The sequence below is a fragment of the Chelonia mydas genome, chromosome 6, assembly GCF_015237465.2.
Source record: "Chelonia mydas isolate rCheMyd1 chromosome 6, rCheMyd1.pri.v2, whole genome shotgun sequence".
Classification (NCBI taxonomy): Eukaryota; Metazoa; Chordata; order Testudines; family Cheloniidae; genus Chelonia; species Chelonia mydas.
The window spans coordinates 124459354-124485570 of NC_051246.2; the positions used below are offsets into that span (position 1 = coordinate 124459354).

Consider the following 26217-nt stretch of genomic DNA (forward strand, 5'->3'; position numbering starts at 1 on the left):
TGCACGGCGTTTGCGCATGCCCACTAGGAACGTGAGGCCCCACTGAAGCTGCTGCCCTTAGTCTGCCCTGAGTTTGGTGCGGGAGCGGGAGCGTAGCAGGGGATGGCACGTGGAACGCAGGGGTAGGGCAAGGGGGTGATCGGGAGGGGTGGGGGAAGGGCAGCATGTGCAAGCGTTGCTAGTTCTCCTGCTTGGATTGGGAGTCTCCCTTGAGGGGATGTTTTCTTAAAGACCCAGCTGCTGGAGTACAGTGAGCAGGTGAGACTCTCAGCTTCCATTTTTAAAAAAAAGCCACTGCCTAGTGCTCAGGGTCCCGGAGCGCACTTGAAAACACGACCATCTCGATGCACTCCGAGGACTAATCCGAAACCGAATGAAATGACTGTTGCAGACTTATCTTTTAAAAAAAAAATCATATATTTTTAAACCAGTTTCATGGTTTGTAGGAGCCTGGCTTGTGGTTTTTGAATGCTTGGAGTTGGACTGGAACAGGAGGGCAAAGAAACAACTCTGGTGGAGGGGGTGGGCAGATGGAGCAGCTCAGAGGCTGTGAATGGATAAAGTAGGAGATGAGAGAGCATGATGTGGGAATGGAGGCCAGGAGACGTAGATATGCAGGGGATGTGGGATGATGGAGAAGAGATGGAGAAGAATATAAATATATAGATAGGCTTTAGAATTCTGATCTGAGTTTCCAATAGGGAACAAGAAAAATCTAGTGGATCTGGGAACTGAAGAGAAATAGTCAAACAAAAAAGAGTCCCGTTGAATTACATCACATGAAGGCAGATAACTAAATATTGGTAAATTGTATAAGTGCCTGTATACAAATGCTAGAAGTCTAAATACTAAGATGGGTGGACTTGCATGCCTGGTATTAAATGAGGATATTGATATAATAGACATTACAGAAACATGGTGGCATGATGATAATCAATGGCACATGGTAATACTAGAGTACAAAATATATTGGAATGTGAGACTAGGTCTTGCTGGTGGGGAAATGGCAGTATATGTGAAAGAAAGCATAAAGTCAGCTATAACAATAATCTTAAAGGTTTCAGAGTAGCAGCCGTGTTAGTCTGAATTCGCAAAAAGAAAAGGAGTACTTGTGGCACCTTAGAGACTAACCAATTTATTTGAGCATAAGCTTTCGTGAACTACAGCTCACTTCATCGAATGTCCGATGAAGTGAGCTGTAGCTCACGAAAGCTTATGCTCAAATAAATTGGTTAGTCTCTAAGGTGCCACAAGTACTCCTTTTTGCGAATAATCTTAAATGAATTAAACTGTACTCGATAGAATCTCTATGGATAGAAATGCCATGCTTGAATAATGAGTGTAGCAACAGGAATCTACTACCAACTATCTGACCTGGATGGTGACAAGCATTATGAAATGCTCAGATAGATTAGAGAGACTAAAAAAAACAGAAAACCCAGTAATGGGGATTTCAACTATCACCATATGGACTGGGTATATGTCACTTCAGGAAGGGATGCAAAAATAAAATTTCTAGACACCATTAATGACTGCTTCTTGGAGCAGCTAGTCCTGGAACCCACAAGGAGAGAGGCAATGTTTGGTTTAATCCTAGGTGGAGATAGGATCTAGTCCAAGAGGTGAATATAGCTGAACTGCTCAGTAATAGTGACCATAAAGTTATTAAATTTAACATCCTTGTAGGGGCAAAAATGTCAGAGAAACCCACCACAGTAGTATTCAACTTCCAAAAGAGGAATTACACAAAAATGAGGAAGCTAGTTAAATAGAAATTAAAAGGAACAGTCACAAGTGTGAAATGCCTGCAAGCTGCATGGAAATTTTTTTAAATATAATAGAGGCTCAAATTAAATGTATATCCCAAACAAAAAACTACAGTAAGAGGACCAAAAAAATGCCACCATGGCTAAACAAAAGAGTAAGAGAAGTGGTTAGAGACAAAAAGACATCGTTTAAAAATTGGAAGTCAAATCCTACTGAGGAAAACAGAACGGAGCATGAAACTCTGGCAGGTCAAGTGTAAAAATATACTTAGACAGGCCAAAAAAGAATTTGAAGAGCAACTACCAAAAGACATAAAAACTAATTGCAACATTTTTTTAAGTACATCACAAGCAGGAAGCCTGCCAAACAGTCAGTGAAGCCACTGGATGATTGAATTGCTAAAGGAGCACTCGAAGGAGACAAGGTGTCATGGTGCCTTCATGGATCATAACTGAAAATACCAAATTCAGGACAAAGTGCTGAGAAATAGGGCAGATACACCCAAAACTGGTGGTTATTTTCCTATAAGATATACCAAACCAGCAACAAAAGTAAACTTCTGTTTCACCACACTGACTAACAAGAAGTGAGAAAAGCAGTTTTCTTAGGCATTCCAGTCCTTGTACCACCACCAAAAACACTAGACTTAATAATAAGTGGCTGTTTACAACCAATTTAATCAAACAAAAGGGTTCTTTTGATCCCAAAGGACCAGCCACACATCCAGGTCAATATATAACTCTGATCTTACCCAATAATCACAGTGTTGCCAATCCTTTAGTATCTGAAATCTAAAGGTTTATTTATAAAAAGAAAGAAAGAAAGGTGAGAGTTAAAATTGGCTAAAGGAATCAAATACATACAATAATTGCAAAGTTCTTGGTTCAGGCTTGTAGCAGTGGTGGAATAAACTGCTGGCTTGTTAAGTCTCTGGTTGCTTCCAAATCACTGGAAGGTCCTCAGTCCCTTGGTTAGAATGCTCCCATTAGCATAAGTTCATAGTCCAGAGGTTTGAGCAGGAAAGAGGCAAAATGTTGATGTTTCCAAGGCCTTTTATAGAATCTGCCAAGTGAAGGGAATCCCATTGTTCTCACTGTGGAAAATTACAGGTAACAAGATGGTGTTTGGAGTCACAAGGACAAGTCACATGTCCATGCATGATTTTGGTTGGTCATAGCAGAAGCCATTAAGTGTAGATAGGCGTCTCCCATGGTCCACTGTGACTTAAGTGAGCCATTTAATTTGAATAGTCCCTTCAAGATGTGCAGGCTAAATATCTTGTGGGTGTTACCATATGAGCAAACATTTGAAATACAGGTACATAGTTAATATTCATAACTTCAGATACAACAATTATACATGCATACAAATAGCATAATCATATTCAGCAATCATAACCTTTCCATAGACACCTTCCTTGACACACTTTGTACAAGATTTGTTGCAATTACTGTATATAACAGTGGTAGCAACAATGATCTACATGCTCATGTTTTAATCAGATAATGTCACACAAAGCCATTGTGGAGAAGCTAAGGTCATGTCTACACTACAGAGTTAAGTTCATTTAAATTATGTCGATGATCATAAGTCATTTTAATAACATCAGTTGTGCATGTCCACACAATGCTCCTTGTGTCGGCAGAGCATGTTTACAGTCATTGTTCTTGCATTGAGAGAAAGAGCATTGTATGGTGGGTAGCTATCCCACTATGCAACTCGCCACCCTCTGCTAGTGGGAACTCTGGGAACGGATCATGGTGCATCATGGGGACATGCTCGCCATCCTGCGATGCAGTTCTTTCCATCCCATAATTCCATGGGCTTCCTACTTTGTTTTGCACCGTTTTTCAACAGCCCTTGTAAACTGTGCACCACCCTCTCTGCCTGATAGCATGGATTCTGAGCTGCTGGCCGGTGTGGTGATGAATGTTATGAACAGAACACGGCTGGTCCTGCAGTATTTCATGAACTGTGAAACAGAGAGTGAATTGGTGATGTCTACCCTACTGTCTGCCATGAAAACAAATAATTCAGGATTGCTGCTGGCATTCACAGAACAGCTTGCCATGATGGACTGTCAGTACTGGGCTCGGGAAACAAGCACTGAGTGGCGCGGTTGCATTGTGATGCATGTATGGGATGACGAACTGTGTGCAGAGCGTACCCCAGCACTCTGGTGCAAGGACGCCAGAATGAGAACTGCTCTCACTGTGGACAGGGCTGGATTAACGCAGGGGCTTTAGGGGCTGCAGCCCAGGCCCTCGGGCTAAGGGGGCCCCCACAAAAATAAATCCATAATTATATACAATTCAGTGGTCACCAACCCGTTGATCGCGATCGACTGGTCAATCCTGGAGCCTCTGCCAGTTGATCACGATCTCTGGGCCGCTAAAGGTCCAGCAGCACAGCAGGGCTCAGGAAGCAGCTGGCTGCTGGCACATTTCTGTGGCCCCTGGGGAGGGGCAGGTGGCTCCACGTGCTGCCACTGCCCCCAGAACCGTCCCCACAGCTCCGGCCACTGGGAGCTGCGGGTGTGGCACTTGTGGGCACAGGCAGCAGATGGAGACACGCTGTCGTCCTCTCCTCAGGGGCAAGCAGAGACGTGCCAGCAGCTGGCCACTTCCAGGAGTGGCGTGGGGCCACGGCATGCAGCCTGCCTGAGCCCAGCTGCGCCGCCGGCTGGGAGCCACCTGTGGTAAGCACCTCCCAGCTGGAGCCTGCACCCCACACCCCCTCCTGCACCCCAACCCCTTGCCCCAGGTCAGAATCCCCTCCTGCACCAAGCTCCTTCCCAGAGCCCGCACCCCTCACCCTCTCCTACACCCCAACACTCTGCTCCAGCCTGGAGCCTGCTCCTGCACCCAAACTCCCTCCCAGAAAGAAACTAATATAACAGCTATTCTAAGGTAAGAAGTGGGCTATTTTGAATTAACTTAACTATATTCTACGTGTTTTAAGACTGAAATGTAACCACAGAACGGCTTTATGTTAATTAAAAAGCAAGTTTAGTACAGCGTTAATAGCCTCGATGCCATAATTGTGATCATTTCGTTTTAAATTAGGAAAAAGACTTGTATAGAGGCCCCACAGAATCTAATAGCCCCGGGCCCACAGGAGAGTTAATACGGCCCTGACTGTGGAAAAGCAAGTGGTGAGTGCTATGTGGAAACTGGCAACTCCAGATTGCTACTGGGCAGTTGTGAATCAATTTGGAGTTGGAGAGTCCACCATGGGGGTTGTGGTGATGCAAGTGTGCAGGGCCATTAATTGCCTCCTGCTATGAAGGACTGTGACTCGCAGTGATGTGCAGGAAATAACTGATGGCTTTGAGGCAATGGGATTCCCTAACGGTGGCAGGGCGATAGATGGAATGCATTGCATATCTCAGTTTTGGACCCTGACCATCTTGCGACAGAGTACATCAAATAAAAAGGCTACTTCTCCATGGTCTTGCAGGCGCTGATGGATCACCAGTGCCGTTTCACTGACATCAGTGCAGGGTGGTAAAGGGAAGGTGCATGATACATGCATCTTTTGGAACACTCGACTGGACTTTGTAGAAAGCTGCACACTGGGACTTTCTTTCTAGACCAGAAGTTTCCATGGGGGATGAGGAAATGCCCATATTGATCCTGGGAGACCCCGCCTACCCCTTGCTCTCATAGCTCATGAAGCCTTACTTCAGGAACCTAGACATAGGCAAGGAATGCTTCAACAACAGGCTCAGCAGGTGCCAAATGAGTGATGAATGTGCCTTTGGCCAATTAAAAGGATGTTGGCACTGTCTTTTTGGCCCGGTAGACCTCACTGAGGAAAATATTCTGACAGTCATTGGAGCCTGCTGTTCTCTGCATGATATTTGCGAAGCGAAGTGGGAAGAGTTTCTCCAGGGGTGGAATGCTGAGGCTGATCAGCTGGCTGCTGATTTTGAGCAGCCAGGTACAAGAATATTTAGAGGAGCACGGTGGGAGGCTATTTGAATCAGGGAGGTTTGAAGGAGCATTTTGACAACGGTTCCCAGTAACGTGTCTTTATATGATGCATTCGGCCAGGAAATGTTTACTTGCCACCTTGAATTACCCCTGTAGTGCTTTCTTCCTGAGCATTAATTGTAGTGAGCAAATATTCCCACCGTTGGCAACTGTGTTTTAATATTAGCACTCACCGATTTGTGTATCAGTTTTTATTTGTGACATTATATTTCAAAGATTCAAATTTAATAAGAGAACAAAAGACAAATTTTTGGGCAAACAGGAGACATGAGTATGAGAAACAATCTCGCGATTAGGGCTCATGCAGCTGAGTGTAACTGCAGCTTTTGTTGGGAAACCAGTCACTGGATGTGGAGTGCACAGGGTACTGTGAGGGCCTGGGAACACACAAGGAATACAGTGGGGAAGTTTGGGGAGGGAATGGACCGGAGTCCTGTATTGGCTGCAGGGGGAGTCGTGCATAGATGTGTTCAGATTGCAGGTTAATGGTGGATTTCATCATCTCTGGCCCTCCAGGAACTTTATCATCTGCTCCTACCCCTGTGTCCTTTCCAGGCTATCCAGCAATAGTCCTTCATTAATTATCTCCCTCCATGCTCCTGTTTTTATATATGCTGCATCTGTTGACTGCAGCACTTAGTGAACCATATCCTCCTTATCTGACAGAGGTGTTCTGCTGTGATGTCACGGGGCTGTGATGCGCTGCCGTCGCACAGGGACTCGGGGCGGGACGGGATGTCACGGGGCTGTGATGGGCTGCCGTCGCACAGGGACTCGGGACGGGACGGGATGTCACGGGGCTGTGGTGCGCTGTCGTCGCACAGGGACTCGGGGCGGGACGGGATGTCACGGGGCTGTGATGTGCTGTCGTCGCACAGGGACTCGGGGCGGGACGGGATGTCACGGGGCTGTGATGTGCTGCCGTCGCACAGGGACTCGGGGCGTGAGGTGATGTCACGGGGCTGTGATGCGCTGCCGTCGCACAGGGACTTGGGGCTGGACGGGACGTCACGGGGCTGTGATGGGCGGCCGTCGCACAGGGACTCGGGGCAGGACGGGATGTCACGGGGCTGTGGTGCGCTGTCGTCGCACAGGGACTCGGGGCAGGACGGGATGTCACGGGGCTGTGGTGCGCTGTTGTCGCACAGGGACTCGGGACAGGACGGGATGTCACGGGGCTGTGATGTGCTGTCGTCGCACAGGGACTCGGGGCGGGACGGGATGTCACGGGGCTGTGATGTGCTCCCGTCGCACAGGGACTCGGGGCGGGATGTCACGGGGCTGTGATGGGTTTCCGTCGCACAGGGACTCGGGATGGGACGGGATGTCAGGGGGCTGTGATGGGCTGTTGTCGCACAGGGACTCGGGACGGGACGGGATGTCACGGGGCTAGAGATGCGCTGTCGTCGCACAGTGACTCGGGGCGGGACGGGATGTCACGGGGCTGTGATGGGCTGCTGTCGCACAGGGACTCGGGGCGGGACGGGATGTCACGGGGCTGTGATGCGCTGTCGTCGCACAGAGACTCGCGACAGGACGGGATGGCACGGGGCTGTGATGGGCTGCCGTCGCACAGGGACTCGGGGCGTGAGGCGATGTCACGGGGTTGTGATGCGCTGCCGTCGCACAGGGACTCGGGACGGGACAGGATCTCACGGGGCTGTGATGTGCTGTCGTCGCACAGGGACTCGGGGCGGGACGGGATGTCACGGGGCTGTGATGGGCTGCCGTCGCACAGGGACTCGGGGCGGGACGGGATGTCACGGGGCTGTGATGCGCTGTCGTCGCACAGAGACTCGGGACGGGACGGGATGTCACGGGGCTGTGATGGGCTGCCGTCGCACAGGGACTCGGGGCGTGAGGCGATGTCACGGGGTTGTGATGCGCTGCCGTCGCACAGGGACTCGGGACGGGACAGGATCTCACGGGGCTGTGATGTGCTGTCGTCGCACAGGGACTCGGGGTGGGACGGGATGTCACGGGGCTGTGATGCGCTGCCGTCGCACAGGGACTTGGGACGGGACGGGATGTCAGGGGGCTGTGATGTGCTGTCGTCGCACAGGGACTCGGGGCAGGACGGGATGTCACGGGGCTGTGGTGCACTGTTGTCGCACAGGGACTCGGGACGGGATGTCACAGGGCTGTGATGTGCTGTCGTCGCACAGGGACTCGGGACGGGACGGGATGTCACGGGGCTGTGATGTGCTGTCGTCGCACAGGGACTCGGGGTGGGACGGGATGTCACGGGGCTGTGATGCGCTGCCGTCGCACAGGGACTCGGGACGGGACGGGATGTCACGGGGCTGTGATGCGCTGCCGTCGCACAGGGATTCGGGGCGGGACGGGATGTCACGGGGCTGTGATGGGCTGCCGTCGCACAGGGACTCAGGACGGGATGGGATGTCACGGGGCTGTGATGCGCTGTCGTCGCACAGGGACTCGGGGCGGGACGGGATGTCATGGGGCTGTGATGGGCTGCCGTCGCACAGGGACTCGGGACGGGACGGGATGTCACGGGGCTGTGATGCGCTGCCGTCGCACAGGGACTCGGGGCGGGACGGGATGTCACGGGGCTGTGATGTGCCTGCCGTCGCACAGGGACTCGGGGCGTGAGGTGAGGTCACGGGTCTGTGATGTGCTGCCGTCGCACAGGGACTCGGGGCGTGAGGTGATGTCATGGGGCTGTGATGTGCTGCCGTCGCACAGGGACTCGGGGCGTGAGGTGAGGTCACGGGGTTGTGATGTGCTGCCGTCGCACAGGGACTCGGGGCGGGACGGGATGTCACGGGGCTGTGATGGGCTGTTGTCGCACAGGGACTCGGGACGGGACGGGATGTCATGGGGCTGTGATGGGCTGTTGTCGCACAGGGACTCGGGACAGGACGGGATGTCACGGGGCTGTGATGGGTTTCCGTCGCACAGGGACTCGGGATGGGACGGGATGTCAGGGGGCTGTGATGGGCTGTTGTCGCACAGGGACTCGGGACGGGACGGGATGTTAGGGGGCTAGAGATGCGCTGTCGTCGCACAGTGACTCGGGGCGGGACGGGATGTCACGGGGCTGTGATGGGCTGCTGTCGCACAGGGACTCGGGGCGGGACGGGATGTCACGGGGCTGTGATGCGCTGTCGTCGCACAGAGACTCGGGGCGGGACGGGATGTCACAGGGCTGTGATGCGCTGCCGTCGCACAGGGACTCGGGACGGGACGGGATGTCACGGGGCTGTGATGGGCTGTCGTCGCACAGGGACTCGGGACGGGACGGGATGTCACGGGGCTGTGATGGGCTGTCGTCGCACAGGGACTCGGGGCGTGAGGTGAGGTCACGGGGCTGTGATGGGTTTCCGTCGCACAGGGACTCGGGACGGGACGGGATGTCATGGGGCTGTGATGGGCTGCCGTCCCACAGGAACTCGGTGTCGGACACGGTGCCATGGTGCTGTCACAAGATGCTGTGCTTTCACAACGCTCCTCTGTCCACAGCTATGGGGCCTAGAAGGCCTCTCGAGGGCTCAGCGTGTGACCAACCCCACCCTGCACGTGCCCCCGCCCCCCTTTGCCGCGCCCGCTGCCCTCTCAGTGCATGGAGCCCCGCCCCCTGAGCACCAGCTCAACCCTCCGCCAGGGGGGGCATGAACTTCCCCGCGTCCCGTAGCCGGGTGAAGCCCGCAGTCCGCTCCGGCCGCCCTCGCGGATTGGCTCGCGAGCTGCCCGGCGCAGGCGCACTGGAGCCAGCCGCCGGGACGAGGGCGGCGGCGCTCTCGTTCTTAAAGGGCGAGCGGACGGGGCTGCTGCAGGCGCAAAATGGTGAGTGGAGCCGCCTAAGGGAGCCGCGTCCGCCCGGCCCCGGCGAAGGCCGCCCCGGCCCGCCCCACCGGGGGGCTGCCGGGCAGGGCAGACAGCGGCGCCGCCCTGCTGGGGCAGTTGCTGGCGACCCCCGCCCCGCCCGCGGAGGGAGCGGATGAGGGAGGCCTGGCCGCTCGCAGCTGCCCTGCCCTGGGGGCCCTTCGCCTCCCCCGCCCCTCCCCTGGCAGCCCCGGGGCGCCTGGCCGAGCCCCAAGCGGCCGCCCCCAGAGCCCGTCGGCGAGCCGGCGTGTCGCTCGGGGGCCCACCCGCACGCTGCGGCTGGGGGGCGTCAGCAGCGGCCCGCAGGAGCCCCTGGGTCCCAGCGGCGGCTGGCGCCGGGGCCACGCGGGACAGAGCGAGCGCTCAGCCCGGCCCGCCGCTGTGTCCAGGGCGACTCCGCCGCCCGCGCAGGCTGGGCGCTGGTGCTGGGAGCGGTGCGGGGCTCTGTGCTGGGGCTACGGTGTGTGCTGGTTGTGTGGCTGGCTGCGCTGCTTGACGGCGATCTGCGCAAGTGAGTGTGGGGGGCGCGCTGCCTTTAGGGGCTGGGTGTGTTTGGGGCTTTGATGTGTGCCGGTTGTGTTGACTTGTGTCTGGATTGGGGGGCGGGGGGGGGTGTTTGAAAATTCATGCGCACAGGTGGCAAGTGAAGGGGGGGCTGCTGCAGTGAGGGACTAGGTGTGTTTCACGTTATTGTGTGTGTGTGGGGGTTGTGTGGGTGGTGAATGGGGCGGGTGTGTGTGTGGAGTTATTGTGTGGGTGCCAGTCTTGGAAGAACTGGCAGCTGGGCCAAGTAATCCACCATCTGCGCAGTCTCCCTCATAGAATCCATGGAATTGTTTTATGGAAATTAGTTGTAGAGTCGGTGACGGTGGTTGTCTGATATCACAATGGTCTAGGAGTCTTGGTATGGGATAGATAGATGCCTTGCAGTGAGTGTAATTTATAACCTCAAAATGGCAAAGCTTAAAAATTTACTGCAAATCCTAGTAATGGTTGAACCTAATGATATTAGGAACAAAAAACTCTCAGCCATGCTTGTAGCTATTTCCATTGCTTCATGCTGACTCAACAGACATTCTGGGCTTCAGAGTGACAACCTTGCATAGATGGAGCGCACATTCTACCTGAAACCAAATGGGCAGGGTCTGAAGGGGACAAAAGGTGGAATCCTGGAAGTATGGTCTCTAGAGTCACTGCTAGTGCATCGCCGTTTTTCACTCACCTTTGAATTTGCTACTTTGTCGTAACTTTTGTTAGGTGGAGGCGTGAAAGGGGAGAAACTGTTCTAAAATGATACTGTGTATGTAAACTAAAGTAGTCATGATCTTACATGACTCCTGAGAAAGCTGATTCCGTTTTTTTCTTGAAGTAGAGTTCAGAAAGGTCACACAATGAGAAGTTCTTCTAGTTCCACTGTAACTGAAGATAAAGGCTTCAATTGAAACATGCATTTCTCAACTTCTTGCTTACCCTTGGTGTGTTGCTAAAAAGTGACCATTTGTGGCTCTGTGCCTCTATGGGGAGGAGGGATATGAAAACAGTGTGACTAAGTCTTAACAGGTTTCCATCCTGTCTTCCTACAGACGTTGCAATATGAAAACATTTCTGTGTAAACACTTTGAAAAGCCACTCTTCTGTGATCAGTTAGGAGGAGGGCAGCTGGCTGAGCTATCAGTTTCTGAAGAATTTAAGGTGTGGCTCTAGCCAGAAAAGGGACATGGTTTTTAAAAAAAAAAAAAAAAAAAAGGCACCCCCTTCCTTACTTGGCAGATTTGCTCTCTGCGTAGTCAGTCATAGCTCTGCTGGCTTTAGTGAAAGCATAATATTTAGGTTTACCTCTGGTGCTGGAGAGCCAGCATAGCCAACAGGGAGTAGTGAACTGGATTATGTTCCTCATGTATCACAAACAGAATTGTTTAATTCTATTTACAGGGCTAATTTGAGTCACCTGTGGAAGCCCAGGGGATTGCACAAGTGGTTTGGCCTGCAGTACTTGGTTTACTATTTATGTTGGAAAGAAAAGAACCTAGATAGACTCTCATCCCAAATTGAGTTTGTGGTGTTGGGGAAAAACTGTCTTACTGCACATCAAATGTTTCCATTTTGAAAGTATCATTTAGAAACAATGAACATGGATCACAATGCCGTGTTTAACGACTTTCAGAATAGAACCATACTACTACGACAGCAGGCGAAGTAGATGCTAATACTAGCCTGTGAGTGAGGATGATCCAGAATGGTCTGGGGAAACAAGCACACGGCCATCATCCTCATCCCTGCAGCAGCCAGGAGCCTGAGAAAGAGTAAAGAAGTAGAGTGCCATCATAGCAGACGCATAAGTGGAGGAAGAAGTCTCCATTCCAGCAGTCATAGGGAACAAACTCAAGACACCTTTCCAGAGGCTGCATCTTGGACTCCATCTTCATCAGAGACTAGAGACAGCAGGAGAATGCTTGGATGAGGTTTGCCCTTGCTACTTTTTTAGTGAGGAGACCCTCCTATCTTCAATACTGGCCTCTGGTAAGGTGTCTGATAAACTGCTCGAGGCCTGAGTTTAAAGATAAAATTTCTTCTGATCACTAAACTCGTGATAATTTCTTTTACCGAATGATTCATTTAGTGTCTGCCTTCAATAATTTTAGAATTGTTGACTTGTATTTAAAGATAGGTTTTAATTAAACCACCCCAGCAAAAAAAGTTCTGGCACATCTGAGTAGTTGCAGGGAAACATTCATGGGACTTCCCCTCCCTAACTAATTCCTGACAAAGTCCTCTTTATGGACAGAGGAAGCTATATGTAAACTAAGATAAGTGGACTACTACTTTCGTGTAGTTGCATATGGGCTCAGAACCTTACTTCAGTATCTTTCTAAACTCTAATTTATTCCTTTAAGACTTGCTCTTCATAATGTGATCATTTAGTTTTATATATAGATTTTTGTTAGCCCTGATTTCTCAAGAGTGAGTGTATAAAGAAAACTCCTATGTATGGTGGCTACAGTAGTAAAATTTAGCTAAAGATGGTGAACTACTTTTTCTTCCTTCTGCTTGGCAATGGTGTTCTGATATGCTTGGCATTCAGTCAAAGCTACCTATGGTGACAGAACATTTGCTGAGCGGTGGAGCTGACTGTTACAACAAGACATGCGAGGGAGTGTGTATAAAGAGTGGTGCAGGAAATGGGCAGTGGTTGGTGTGGTGCAATTACAAATTATATGTAAAATGGTTTAGAACTCAGAGGGCTATCTGTGAAGGAACTGATTACTTCCTTTCTTACCTTCAGTAGGATAACTTTTCTAATACTTCATTTTAGACTTCACTAAGTCTGAGTTTTCAAAAAAAGTGACTTGTAAATATAATAGGAAAATGCACACTTTTTTTCATTTAATATAGTTTGTTAAACACTTTGCATGTAGGCAAAATTTGAAGGTTCAGAATTCTGCTTTCCTACCTAGCACAACAGGCCCCTGATTGGGGCCTCTAGATGCTACTGAAATATTAACAGCTCTTATTATTTTAAATATTCACAGTGCTGTACTGGCATTAGTGTATTAATGTGTATTTAATAGGGTGTCTTATTTCAGGACTAAACTTGCAAAATCAGTTGCATATCTGATTCATGATTTTAACTTGTAAGTTGCACAAACAGGATTGCTTGATAAGGTAAAAGTATAGAAATTATTTTCTGACTTCAGGAATAAATATGTAAAGACATTTGGTCCACATTTTTCTGATATTTAACTTTCCTTTTTTGGCCCAGTATGAACAGATAAGATTTTGTTTCTTATGTATCACAAGTCCATTTTTCACTGTGTTTAATCCTTATATTGTCTCTTTCTGAATGTTCTGAATCTTCAACTAATTTCATGTAGTCATATAATTTTGGGAGGATGGGGGTAGTTTCTTTTTGTTAACTGAAATACTTTTTTTTTTTTTTTTTTTTTTTTGGTAGAGTGAATCTCTGGTGGTTTGTGATGTTGCTGAAGATCTGGTGGAAAAGTTGAGAAAATTCCGGTTTCGCAAAGAAACCAACAATGCTGCCATTATAAGTAAGCTAAAATCATTGCCAACAAAAGCTATAAGGTCTTACAGAAAATCTCTTTGATAATTTTTAGCTGCTGCAGCAAAATGGCCTGGACTATGCTTCTACTATACCACTAACTTTGATATTTTCCCATTCCCTCTTAACAATAGAACATTATTTTATAGTATGGAACTAAAGCTTTCAGAATAAAAGCTGTTACACTTGCTGTTAATAGAAATACTTATGTGCTTAAACACTACTTAAAGTGGGAAAAAGTCTACCACTGGCTGCAAGAAGGTGGAGAAAAAGCCAAGACTTGATCCTCTTAAGTTTGAGTATATTTGACATTCTTAAAGTAGACTATTTTGAAATTGCTAGTTTTGTAACAAAGTTTGGGGGGAGAAGTCTTGACTGCACTGAAGTTAAAACTCCCATTGACTTCTGTGGGGCCAGAATTCCACTCACTGATCGTTGTCAGAGGGGGCGGGGGAGAAGAGGAGGGAGTGAAAATACAAGATAATGCAGTAGGTGGGTTAAATAAAAAGCTGATTATTATATGCATGTAATTCTAGAAAAGTTGCAATTTTAACCTTTAATAAAAAAAGGGGTGGGGTGGAGACAGAGCCCCCTATAGATGCATAGTTCACCTATGTTATGTTTTTATTATAGTGAAGATTGACAAGGATAAGCAGCTGGTGGTACTGGATGAGGAGCATGAGGTTTGTTAAATGAACTGTAAATAAGAATATCTTCAGCTTGCCATGTATTGTTGCCACTGAGGTACTGTCTTAGTGTCAAATTGTTTTCAAACTGTTAATCTTATTTGGGTCATGAACCTCCTTCAAATGCATGGTTACTCTGCAGGTGAAGCATGATACACTATTAAATGAGCTGTATGGTAGCAATTGTACTGCTAATTATCCAAACAAAACAGTTTAAGCTTTAAAATGTTAATTAAATTATATTTGAATCAAAATTAGGCAAAAAGCATCTCTCTCTCTCTATTTGCTGGCTCTCTGGAAGAATTCTTGCTGAGCCTTTTGCTGACTTGCACTCTGGATTCTACATTGACCTGCCATTAGTTAGAAGTTAGGATTGTGTTAATCCCTGTAGACAGGTGGCGTAATAACCTTATCTCAGTGTGTAGTGTTGGTCCACACAACACAAAATCTTATGCAATGATTTGAGAAATAACTTTTACCTCTTTCCCAGAATGTTAAATATAATATTTGAAGAGGAATATAGGCTACTGTGAATTGTTTGGCTTGTTCACTAGTCCAGGAACTGGTCTCTCACAGATAGAGGCCAAGGGCTAGATTTCAGGATCCGTTTGTATTGCTGGTTGTAGCAAATCTTGCACACTCGTGTTCAGTAGCTGAGATTGAAATATGTGGTGAGTGTCAGTATATCTAAGACTAGAGTGGAGCCACAAAACATCAGTTTCCTAAACAGATTTTTTTATTAACATTAAATCTCTTATACAAAATTACTAAATCAGTTTAGCAATCATTTAACAGTGGAATCTTCCTATGACTGTTCCCATAGGATTGTTCTCAGTTAAATTGTAGATATATAACTGTAAATGTAGCAGTATCTCTTACTCCCATGACCTTTGTACTCTAGCCTGTATAGTGTGTAGGTCTGAGTTCACCTATTTAAAGACTGCTTGTGTTTTAATATTACTAGGGCATTTCCCCTGATGAACTAAAAGATGAGCTGCCTGAGAGACAACCTCGATATCCTTTTTCTAATGTTGCTAGCATTGTTTTGTTTACTGAAAAAAATTAAATCTAAAATACATTGGAAATTGAATTTCCTTCTCCCCCCCCCCCCCCCCCCCCCAAACAAGTATTTGCCTACAGTGGAAATTCTCCCTACGTTCATGAAAATTAATCAATTTTTGAATTATCTATTCTGTAGTCCTATGCCATTTCTTAGCAAAGACTTGTACAATGGTATAGTGAAGTCTCTACTTCTAAGACTTGGTTACTTTCACCATGTTTTGAATGGCTTTCAGTCTGCTCTTTTGCAGGGACATTTAGCACATTAATACAACAGAAAGATATAAATCTAACACTTTAGCTATAGATTCTGCATTTAAAGGTTAGCAAAACACACCACCATCCAATGTTTGATGTGCAAAGAGCTACCAACAAATAGTTTGCAAAGATAGCATTCAAAGAGCAGCAAAAATTCTCTTTAGAAAAAGAAATCTGACTGCTTATGAAGTGTCAGCTAAATCAGATATTTAAAACATTGTAGAGAGAAATCCTTGGGAAAGGACTTTATAGTGAAAAGGACAATATTGAGAACTAACATTTAGTTTGCAAAATATTCACACAAACAACTATCTCAGATGGGGGTTATGTTACTGAAAAGCAGGGTAAATCCTCCAATGGCTCAAACTCAAATCAGAAGAGAAACCAAGATGGGAGCAAGATGAAACAGTACAGAAATTGATAAATGTAAGCATCTCTTAGAACAGACAGCAAAGAGATTTATTTTTGCCTATATCAAGCTCAGCTAATGAATGTAAGGATTATGTTCTAAGATCAATGAGTTGTATTTTTTTTTTTAGTTTCCTTAACCTCAGGAAAACATTCATTGTGTATAGTTACAAGTATCAGCATGATGATGGAAGAGTTTCTTATCCATTATGCTTTATTTTCTCCAGTCCAGTTGGTGAGTGAACATTGTGAATAGCAGTTGCTATATCCTATAAATGTGGAAGTTCTTGTATCTAAGAAACAAAAAAGGCCTAATGCTTAAGATCAGTGTTTTTTCACACTTAAGGCCAAATTCATCAGTATGTATCCTCTGGCCAACTCTGACACAAAGGGGTTGCAAATTCACAGTAATGGCTTCCTGACAAAATTCTTTGGAGGGGAGTTCCAGGCACAGAGCCAGTTGTATGCTACCTCCTACAGGAGTGTCAAATATTCCTGTGTCCCAGCTGCCAGAACAGCTCTTGCAGCTGAGACCCACATTAGAGCAACTCTCAGGCTGCCTTAGTCTGTACCAGGGACTGAGTGGCCCTGAAGAAACCTAGGAATGTAGAGGAAAAAAGCCAGCTCAGCACCTCCACTTTGTTACAAGCTCTGGTCATACACAGGGAATGAATTGGGCCTCTTGAGATCAGTCTGCACATTCTGAATTATAATAGGGTGGCTTTCTGCAGCTATTAAATTACATTGTGATCCTCGAGAGAGTGCATTATTTTACCCTTCACTACTCTGCCTGCTAGAATAACCAGGTGGGTGTTAAAGTTTAGCAATAAAAGTCCACATCTTTTCTGTATCTTACAGTAGTTAATTTCTGTAACAAGTTCTAAACTACGCCTGCGGTATTAAGTTCTGCTCTGTGAGAGCTCGACCAATGGTGAGGTGCTTCATGGGAGACCTTACCTAAAATTCATTTCTGTAATTATTGTATCTCTAGATTTTGTTTCTAGAAGTTCCCCTTTATTTTCAGTGTTTGGCTAAAACTATACAAAGAGTCAGGACATAGATGGCTTGCTAAATGAAATAAAGCTGGTTATTTGTTTTTGTGTGTGTGGTGTTTTTTTTTTTTTTTTTTTTTGTCCAATCAGTTTATTTTTTTGTCTTGCCCTGAAAGATATTGTGCAAGATTTGTGGCTACACTCAGATAAATGCATCCCCTGTATAAAACTGCATCTGTAGTTCAGGAGGAAATGGGAATCTATTAGAAACAGCAGCAAAGGTAACTTGCTTTCGTGCTCTTGCAGAATATAAGATAGCAGGAGGAGGTAATGGGTTTAGCCTCTGCTTTGCTGGCTGTGAAGTTTGAATTGTGATACAATTAAGCTTAATAGTTATCTTGCTCTCTCGAGTACAGTTGTAAGCAGAACTACAGACACCGCTAGATATAACGACCAATCCAACCCACTTTCATATCACTTTAATATAGTCTTGACAAGTACTAAATATTCAAAACAACATTAAAAGATGATACTGTGTACAAAGAAACAATTGGGTCATTCTGTTGATTGGAAACTTCTGGTATACAAGCTGGATTTTAAAAAAAATCTTGTTAATGGATTTCAGTCAAACTGTCCAACACAGCTTTGCTTTCCTTCTCCACAACTACAGGATGCAAGCCTGAACAACAGATGATGTACGCCGGGAGCAAGAATAAGCTTGTACAGACAGCTGAACTCACTAAGGTATAATTTAATATCTAGCTGACCAGTTGCAAGAATCTTTCATAAAAAGCAGAATGTGAGTGTACATAAGATAGAACAGTATCTTGCTAGTCTCTCACATGTACACAATACAACAGGATCATTATGTTCTTGCATGTTTTAAATTGCATTCAGCAGGTGTCTATCTTGCAGGAAGCCTAAAGAAAGAGGGGAGTAAGCATGGAGATTTATGGATGTGGAGTGTTCTTGCTTTTTTTAATTAGGGGACAGGGAGAACGAATGCTTGTGGAGCATTATCTAAAGTGTCTCTAACTGTTAGAGGGTATTTTAATAATAGTTAACACAATTTGTCAGGTCAGGAGGATAAAAAGGCCATCCTATTTACAAAATAGAATATTCTAGGCTAAGATGAAGTCTACAGCGTGATTGCAGGCTAGGGCTAATGCACATTGGCTGGGCTTTATCTCCTCTGTAGATATAGTATTGTAGCTCTCGGTGTTATATAACTGGAACAGATGAGAAGGCAGGAGTGGGAGACCTACTGATCAACTGGACACAAGTGTTATATATATTAATAGGTGAGAGAATGTAAATAATGCCTGTTTTAATAGCAGTCTTGATCACTAGATTTCAAAGTGCTTCATGCTATTTATTCTTATAACATTCTTGAGAGGTAGAAAAGCATTATTTTCCCCAAAAAGACTAATTGACTTGCCAAAGGTTACACATGATGGAGCAGGTAATCGAATTGGGTTTCCTATATCAGTGCCCTAACCGCTCTTACCCCCAGAATCTAGGAGAGGAATGACACTATTGATTTGCATATGCCTCAGACTTCAAAACACAATCTAAACAAGGCAGAAGCTTGTTTTCGGTTAATAACATGGTAATAGCTAACCCTAGAACGTAGACTAGCTGATCTCGTAAGGCTTTTCCATCTCCCTGCCAGTATGTAGGTGCCACATGTTTGCTAAAAAAAATTCCTCCTTTTTAGGCTTTATACCTTTGACATTCTTAAATTAAGACTAGAAGGGACCATTGCAGTCCTCTAATCTGATTTGTTATATAGCACAGGACATTGACCTTCACCTAGTAATTCTGGTAGTGAGCCCTGTAATTCATGGTTGAACTAGGATGTTTTTAATAGAAGTACATTATCTTGATTTAAAGCTTTCAAATGATGTGGTAGAACCTCCATCTCTTGATAAGCTGTTGCAGTGGCTAATTACCCTCACTTAAAAATGTGCCTTATTGTGGTGAACGCTTCATAACCATCACTGAAGCATGAAACACCTTAGGTGTCTATTTTCTAACAATGGTAGAATGGGTCTTGCCAACTTTATTGCCAACTCAGTGTTTCTAGGCCAAAATTGAAGAAGCATAGTCTGGTTGGATGGTTGGTTCTGACACTGTTGGGTCAGAAATAGGAGATTATAAAATCTGCCCCTGGACACCTGCAGTACAGCTGAAAGTTAATGCTGAAACTCACAGGAGCTATTCTGCTGTTCTCTTCCCCTTCCTATCTTGGTTGCTACCTTTGTAAAGCTTATACTTTAGCCAGGGCAGGACGGGCTTAGTGTTCTGGCCTGTAGTCATCTCCACAATACCTGTAAGAAACACCAAGCCTGGAGAAGAGGGCCCTCCAGTTGAAGGGGATAAGTGGGAGGAAGCAGGCTTTAGAGAGCTGGCTGTTTGTTTTGGCAGAAGGAGACTGTTTCATAGGCCTGGAAGGAACTGAGGCATGAGAACAGAAAAGAGGGGGGACAAGGGGTGGGATCCCCTGAGGAGAAAGGTGAACTCGGGCTATGCACAGCTCATCCACTTGGTGAATGGGGAAGACTGTTCAGGTTTCCAGAGGCAAGGGAAGCTAGAGACCAGCTGCATGTGGGGTTTACCCTTTTTTTGGCAAGAACCACAAACCATTTGAAAACTGCCTGAAAGAAGGCCAAGGAATAGAGTCAGATCTGTTCTAGAACTGACCCAACTCCATACCCAGGTCGGGGTGTTAACTTTCTGCTTCAGATTTAGATTTTAAATATGCTTTATTCATACCTCTCACAGAAGGTTCATTTAATTCTGGCTCATGCTAGGGCCTCTCCTGGTCTGACTCTTGTACATGACTTAATCGACTTGCCCCACTTCTTGGTAGATTAGCCTAGTATCTGTTATGCTAATCTGTGCTATCATATTGATCTCTTTTCCCATCCTTTACTCTACAAATCAATATGCCAGTAGACAGCAGTGAATAACAGATTGAACATGAGAATCTGTGTCTGTAGACTGGGCCTGAGAGGATAGTGCAAAAGTAGAAATAAACAAAGGGACAAAAAAATGTAAAAAACCAAGACCTAAATAAAAAAAACAAACTTGGGGATTACTAAGAAGGTAGAATGGATGGGGAGGAGTAAACAGGTGATTCATGCCCAGCAATAGGTAAATTCACTGGGGATTTTATGTATTTTGTCCCTTTTACTGTCAGCTGAATACTGTAGCGTCAACATAGCGCTCCGCGCATGCGTGTGTGCACATGTACGTGTATAGTGCTGAAAATGTGACTTACAATTTCACATTGATCTTAATAGTATGGTCAAAATATCTTGCGGTCTTCTCTTGGTATATAGTATGTCTTTTCTTGCTAATAATTCTAACTTGATTCTCCACGACTTCAATTTTTTTATCTTTCTTGCATTAGATAACAAAATGTTCTCCAGGCTCTGTGGACATGTTATTGATGCAACATTGTTTTATATTGACTTAGCAATTGACTGTCCTAAAAAGATTGTACCTCATTTGAGTGATGCCCAAGGATTCCAACTGGAGTGGAGTAGTGTAAAATTAATCTATTCTGTGCCAGTATCAAAATCCAGAGATCCTTTGCTGCTGGGTGTGTACTGAGCAGGGAATGGTGTACTTGTTTCTGTTTCATTTGCTGTATCAAGGCCTTACTAAAAACTCTCCAAGCCTTTGTATGTATTTAATACTTAGATCAACAATGCGTACTGACAAGCTACCTTTTAAGTAACAGATGAGCAAAATATTATGGTGATATTTTGAGGATTTCTGCCAGTTTACAAGTTGTTCTTAATCATGGGCTGAAAAAACTTAAAAGGCTTCAGTTAATTCAGCCCAGAATATAGTAATTGTATTGCAAACAGGAAGAACCTTCGCATATTGTAGTAAATATATTAGCATCCCAGAGCTGTGGCTGACCATACCACTTCAGAGTCACTTAAAAGATTGTTTGCTTATGTTATATCCTTATCCTATATATAATGTAGAATCTCAAGAGAACTACAAATGAAGTAGCAAGTCCAAGAAACAGTAATTATGGCTCTCCATGACTTGATCAAACTGAACATGTATTTCCATTAGAGTCTTGCATTTTATTCAAGGTTATTAACCTGTCCTTGCAAAAATGTGCATGAAGCAAAATGTTACACTAGGAATCATCATGTTATCATGACTATTTTTTAAAAGTACACTAATGCATTTTATCAATAGAAGTGTGGTGTAATGTGTTCTGTTCTTCCAAGTACTGGAATGGTAAATATTTAACCTGATACCATTTTGTTTTAGGTATTTGAAATAAGAAATACAGAAGACCTAACTGAAGAGTGGCTGCGTGAGAAACTGGGCTACTTCCATTAAGAGAACCTCTATATTAAGTATTTATATACCATCCTGACAATACTGGAACCAGACATGAATACTTACGCCTAAAAATGCACTGTATTTACAGCAGTTTCCTGCAGTATATTTCTTGTACAAAGTTTGGGCAAGGGGAGGAAGATTAGTCTCCTTGAAGTAAAACTTTGCAAAGTGTTTCCTTGTGTATAACTCTAAAGGGGAATACTTCTCTGCAGGGATTCTCTTTTTTGCACTCTTGTGACTAATATTTCTATAATTACTACAGTTCAGTTCAGAAACTGTTAACGATTTACAAACATTTGGAAGCTGACACTAACTTCCTGAGCTGCAAATGCACCCTTTGACAGATACTGTATACTAGCAGCTTATATGTTAAAATAGCATAGTGCCACTTGTTAAAATGGAGAATTTTTTTTGAATTTCCCAAATTAAAGTCTATGGAAGTGTTAATATTAAACTGAAACCAAGTATTTATATGACCAATAACGTGAAAAAAATTCTTTTTAGGACTTTTCAGGAGTGATTCTCTTTCATTTTAATGAGTATCTCAGTTGATTGTGAGTCAATCCAACTAAATTTCAGGGCAAAGGTCTATGACAACTAGTCAGTCATAAACTAGTTTCTGTAAGACTATTTTATAACTCTTAAGGGCTTAATTACAATACCGGTTACATGCATTCTGGATTTTTACATGCAAGACTTAATATTACACTATTTATAAATTAACCTCTTCACTCACATTACCTGTTATATGAACACCTGTTAATACTGTGTGCCTTTAATTTGTTAGCTTTAAAAAGGACTAAATTTTACACTATTTACTCCAAATTTGGTAAAAACTAACCTTTGTTAAATGGTCTAAGTAACATGTTTTCTAATGCCTAGTGGTGCAACTAAACATTTATAAAATAAAACACACCTCAACTTAAAATGCCAGCTATCTGCTCCCATCTGTAAAGACCTGGGAGTGCAGGAGTTCAAAGCTCTAAAGATCTTGTGAGTGATTTAGAATAGTCTGATTTTGTTGTTGAGAAACCTTGGCCATATATAGATCTTGTGTCTTTTTTTTAAATGAAAGGAGGTCTCCTAGCTTAATTGCTTGTTAGTCAAAACTACATTCCAGCTAGGACTTCTGCGCGTAAGTAACCTCATTCAATCTTTAAGTTTCATCTCTTTTTGGTAAAACAGCAAAAATTCTAATATGAAAATAGTACTTTTTATAATATTGCTAAAAACTAACCTTTTAAAGGGTCTGTTTTTATATTAAAGTAGAATAGTAGTTTGAGTTGGGATATCCTATTTAGCCCATGCAGTGGCAAACAGGTACTCCTGTGACAATATCTCAGTTATGACTCGCGTGAGTGTTTGTCATGCTACTGAATAAGTGGTTTCTCATGAGCAGCTTCCAGTCATGAACAGTTGTAGCTTAAAGTATAGTTGCCCTACTAATGTGTGTGTTTTGGTGGGGAGGAGTGAATTAATCAGTTGTTAAATTGGGAGGCCAGTATTACATTCTGTAAAACCTTTGCTGGGAGAATGTATGTTTACTTGCAAGCACATGTTGTTGTGTAAGAGTATTAAACATGACTCTGTTTAAGAAGACCACATGGACCCATGCAGTGCTCTTCAGTAGCAGCAGTTCATGTTTAGCTTGACTTATTGATTTCTTCCTCCTTCATACACACATCTCTCAGACATAAGAGGGCTTTTCAAGGTGCAGAGGTTATGATGTGATTGAGAAAGACCATTAGTTCAGTGTAGGAAAAATGACTTTAACTGGAGGAAATAAGATCCTTATGTTGATATATTGAACTGGAACAACATTATTTCCTCATTTCCCTGGACAGAACATGTATTGATTGTAAAAATGTTCCTTTGTCTTTCTCATGTGCTACAGATCAAGAGAAGCAATTTCTTTAGTGGCAGACTTGTATAAATAAGGCTTTGGTCTTTAAATTGGTATTACTTTCAAAAGCCATTAAAAAAAATAAGACTAGAAGGTTTTGCTTCACTTGTATTGCATGAACTCTAAGGCATTGTGATGTCAAAGTCCAGTAGGGCAGAAAGAAACTGCCCACTGCACTGTGAGCCCACGAGATTCTCTAATATTCAGCCTAGCCTGTGGTGGGAAACCGGGATTTGTAAACCCCTGACCAGACCAGTGTGCTTTGTACGCTATGTTGGACTGGCAATAGCCACTTTCACAGGGTTTAGCAGGAAGAATGCTCATAAAGGGGGGAAATGTGCCCCACCAAGAAAACTGTTCTTAATTTGTCTCTTTAGATGAAAATATGGGGTTTTCCGCACTAAACTTATAATTGTACTTAATTTGTAAGTGATTCTGAGAGTCACCAGTTCTCCGCACATGGTCTCCTCCTGCCTTGATTCCAAATACCAAGAGCACTTCCTCCTGTTCAGTTCTTCCCATTCCTTTCTTCAGCATTTCACCATTCCACCCACCCCATTCAGATCTCAGATGTTCCTGCTGCCCTATCTTCTATCTTCCCTCCACTGCACCCCCATACTCCACAGTCTTCCCTTTATGCTGCTCCTCAGGAACCTCCTTTGCCTAACTCCCAGTCATACGGGGGCTGTTCTGAAGACTGATGTGATGGGTAGGGCCTACACAGGCAATGAATTCCTAAAAGCCTTGGAGGACCAGGCAGCAGTGTTGCTCTGTAAGTTGTGGGAGTAGGGTGCTGTCTCTGTCCCCTTTCTTCTCAGCTCTGCAGCAAAAGGGAAGGAAGTAACTGCAGCTACTGTGCGGGGAGTCCTTGTGCAGAACAGCTGCTGTTTTAGGGCTAATCTAGACTTAATATATGTCAAGATACTGTACTGTCTCCTGCTGCTCAGTGTCCAGTTCTCAAGGTCCCAGGACTGGCTCTGAGATATGGTAGTGTGCAGAACTATAGTACTTTTAAAGTAAAGGCATAACTGACCACATTCAAATCTATACTGTGGATGTGAGATTTGTAATGCTGTCATATCGCTAACTGCCCAGTCTTGTTCAAACTGCCTTTCTTTACAGCTACCCTTGAAGATTAGCAGGAGGCAGATACATGGTGTTCAGAAAGCCAGTATATTCTAACTTTGCTTATCATTGTTAGTTTAATTTATGCCAGTCTGATGTAACCAAACTCCTCTCTTCTCTGCCAGTGTTTCGGAGATCTCTAAAGAGTACTCAAAACATGGGGCAGAAGAGTGCTTTAATTATCATGAGACTTGTTAACCTTTGTCGCTAAAGGTCACTCAGCATTTTCTATTAGAAACTCTGACTTTTTTTCAGGAGTCAATAACTCCACCATAAAAATGTTTCCTGACCAGAAACTTTACTTAGAGGTCACCAACAGGTGGAGTTTTTCTGCCACACTTAATTTGGCTGTTTTAAATTTCAAATAGATGTATGTGGCAGGGAGGAGGGGGAGGAATCTCTTGTAATCCCATGTGTGAGGAAAAAGCCAAACTGACTAAAGCATGAGAGTTTTTGCATGTTTTCACTTCATAAGATGGACTGGTTCTACTGCATATGTTTGTGGAAAAAATTTAAATGCAATATTTGGTGGTTTAAAGATATTTCTCGTACTGTGTATGCCTCCCTTGATAGACCAGAATGTCAATAATGCTGGGACCTACACCTTTCCAATGTATTGTGTAAATGTGCCTTGTACATTCCCACTGATGATATTTTTGTGTCTTAAATGGCTTTTAGTCCAGAAGTTGCATTAATTTAATGCTAAGGGTCAAAGTTAAATGTGCAAAAGCAAGGGAATTTCGATTTTTAAAAAATTGCTCATGATTTCTCAGTTGTGCGTTGGAATGTAAGCATGTCTCAAAACATTCTGCTCAAACTGCAATAGTGAGTTGTAATGGGATGGGAGTAAAGGCTCCAGTGGAAGCTCTCCACTTCTTCCTTTGCATTTATTACGTTGGGTCAGGCGTACAATGTTACCTTTGGGTGCTGATTATGTATGCCAAGGCAAGCTGCCAATGCTATGGATGTTAAAAGATCAGGAGGTTTGAAATATTGATGGTCAAACTTATGAATCTAACAATTCCATGTAACTGTTAATGTCAATAACTGGCACAACTTCCATCTGGTATTTAGTCTCTGCTAGTTCATACTGCATGTTTGTTTTTAAACCAAATGTTTTGCTCAGCATGGTGCTTGTACTGGTTTAAATAAAATGTGAATACTCAAATCGCTTTGTTTCTTGTTTTAGCTACCTACAGAACGCTAGGCAAGGTCTAAAGACATGGCCCACGTGCAAACTAGCCACAATAGGCCTTTATTCCACTCTCTTGTAAGCAGCGGGGACTGTGAGTAGGCCCATCTGGGGAGAGAAGGAGCTAGTAGACCTGGTGGGTGGGAAGAGTACAGGTGCCATGCCATGATTCTTTCCTCCTCCACCTGTGGGATCAAGGTTGACTGTGGCAATTGGGGAGGACTCTACCTCTTAACCCTGTGAGGCTTCATCTTCCATAAAATAGGGCTAACTCTGTTGCCCTTAACTAACATCATCGCAGCTGAAGGAAGCAAATGGAATCATGATTCTCCATTGCCTTGGGTTGCTGTAAAAATAAGATCAAATCAGAATGGTAGCACTCTTTACACCTGTGCAAAGGGAGTAAAAGATGACCCAGTCAAGAATGGGCCTTAGCACAAATAATACTCATAGGTGTGGGGTTTCAGGGCAGCAGTCATTAGACCCCCTTCTAAAGGAACCATGGACAGGGTTGATCAGGTTCATTGCTTTGATTCCATAAACCTGCCTCCT

General features: G+C 44.7%; 1 protein-coding gene across 5 annotated transcripts; it reads left to right on the forward strand.

Moving 5' to 3' along the window:
• Positions 1–9429: 9429 nt before the first annotated feature.
• GMFB (glia maturation factor beta) lies at positions 9430–25641 on the forward strand. Of its 5 annotated transcripts, XM_037901267.2 has the most exons (8): positions 9479–9569; positions 11773–12128; positions 13561–13657; positions 14302–14351; positions 15319–15368; positions 16232–16314; positions 17742–17815; positions 21371–25641. In XM_037901267.2, exons 2-8 carry the CDS (start codon positions 12066–12068, stop codon positions 21440–21442), a joined length of 489 nt encoding a protein of 162 aa, XP_037757195.1. In that variant the 5' UTR covers positions 9479–9569; positions 11773–12065; the 3' UTR covers positions 21443–25641. The 5 variants fall into 5 exon arrangements, with proteins under 5 accessions (XP_037757196.1, XP_037757195.1, XP_037757200.1 ...); XM_037901268.2 differs by lacking the exon at positions 11773–12128 and having other exon boundaries at positions 9430–9569; XM_037901272.2 differs by lacking the exons at positions 9479–9569; positions 11773–12128 and adding an exon at positions 9971–10119.
• Positions 25642–26217: the final 576 nt, after the last annotated feature.

Bases quoted from the DNA above. Each gene is read 5' to 3' on its own strand.
- GMFB (XM_043548748.1), top strand. From the start codon at position 10,715: ATGGAGCGCACATTCTACCTGAAACCAAATGGGCAGGGTCTGAAGGGG. The intron at 10,784-13,560 runs GTATGGTCTCTA...TTTTTTTGGTAG, and splicing joins CAAAAGGTGGAATCCTGGAA to AGTGAATCTCTGGTGGTTTG. The intron at 13,658-14,301 runs GTAAGCTAAAAT...TTTTTATTATAG, and splicing joins CAACAATGCTGCCATTATAA to TGAAGATTGACAAGGATAAG.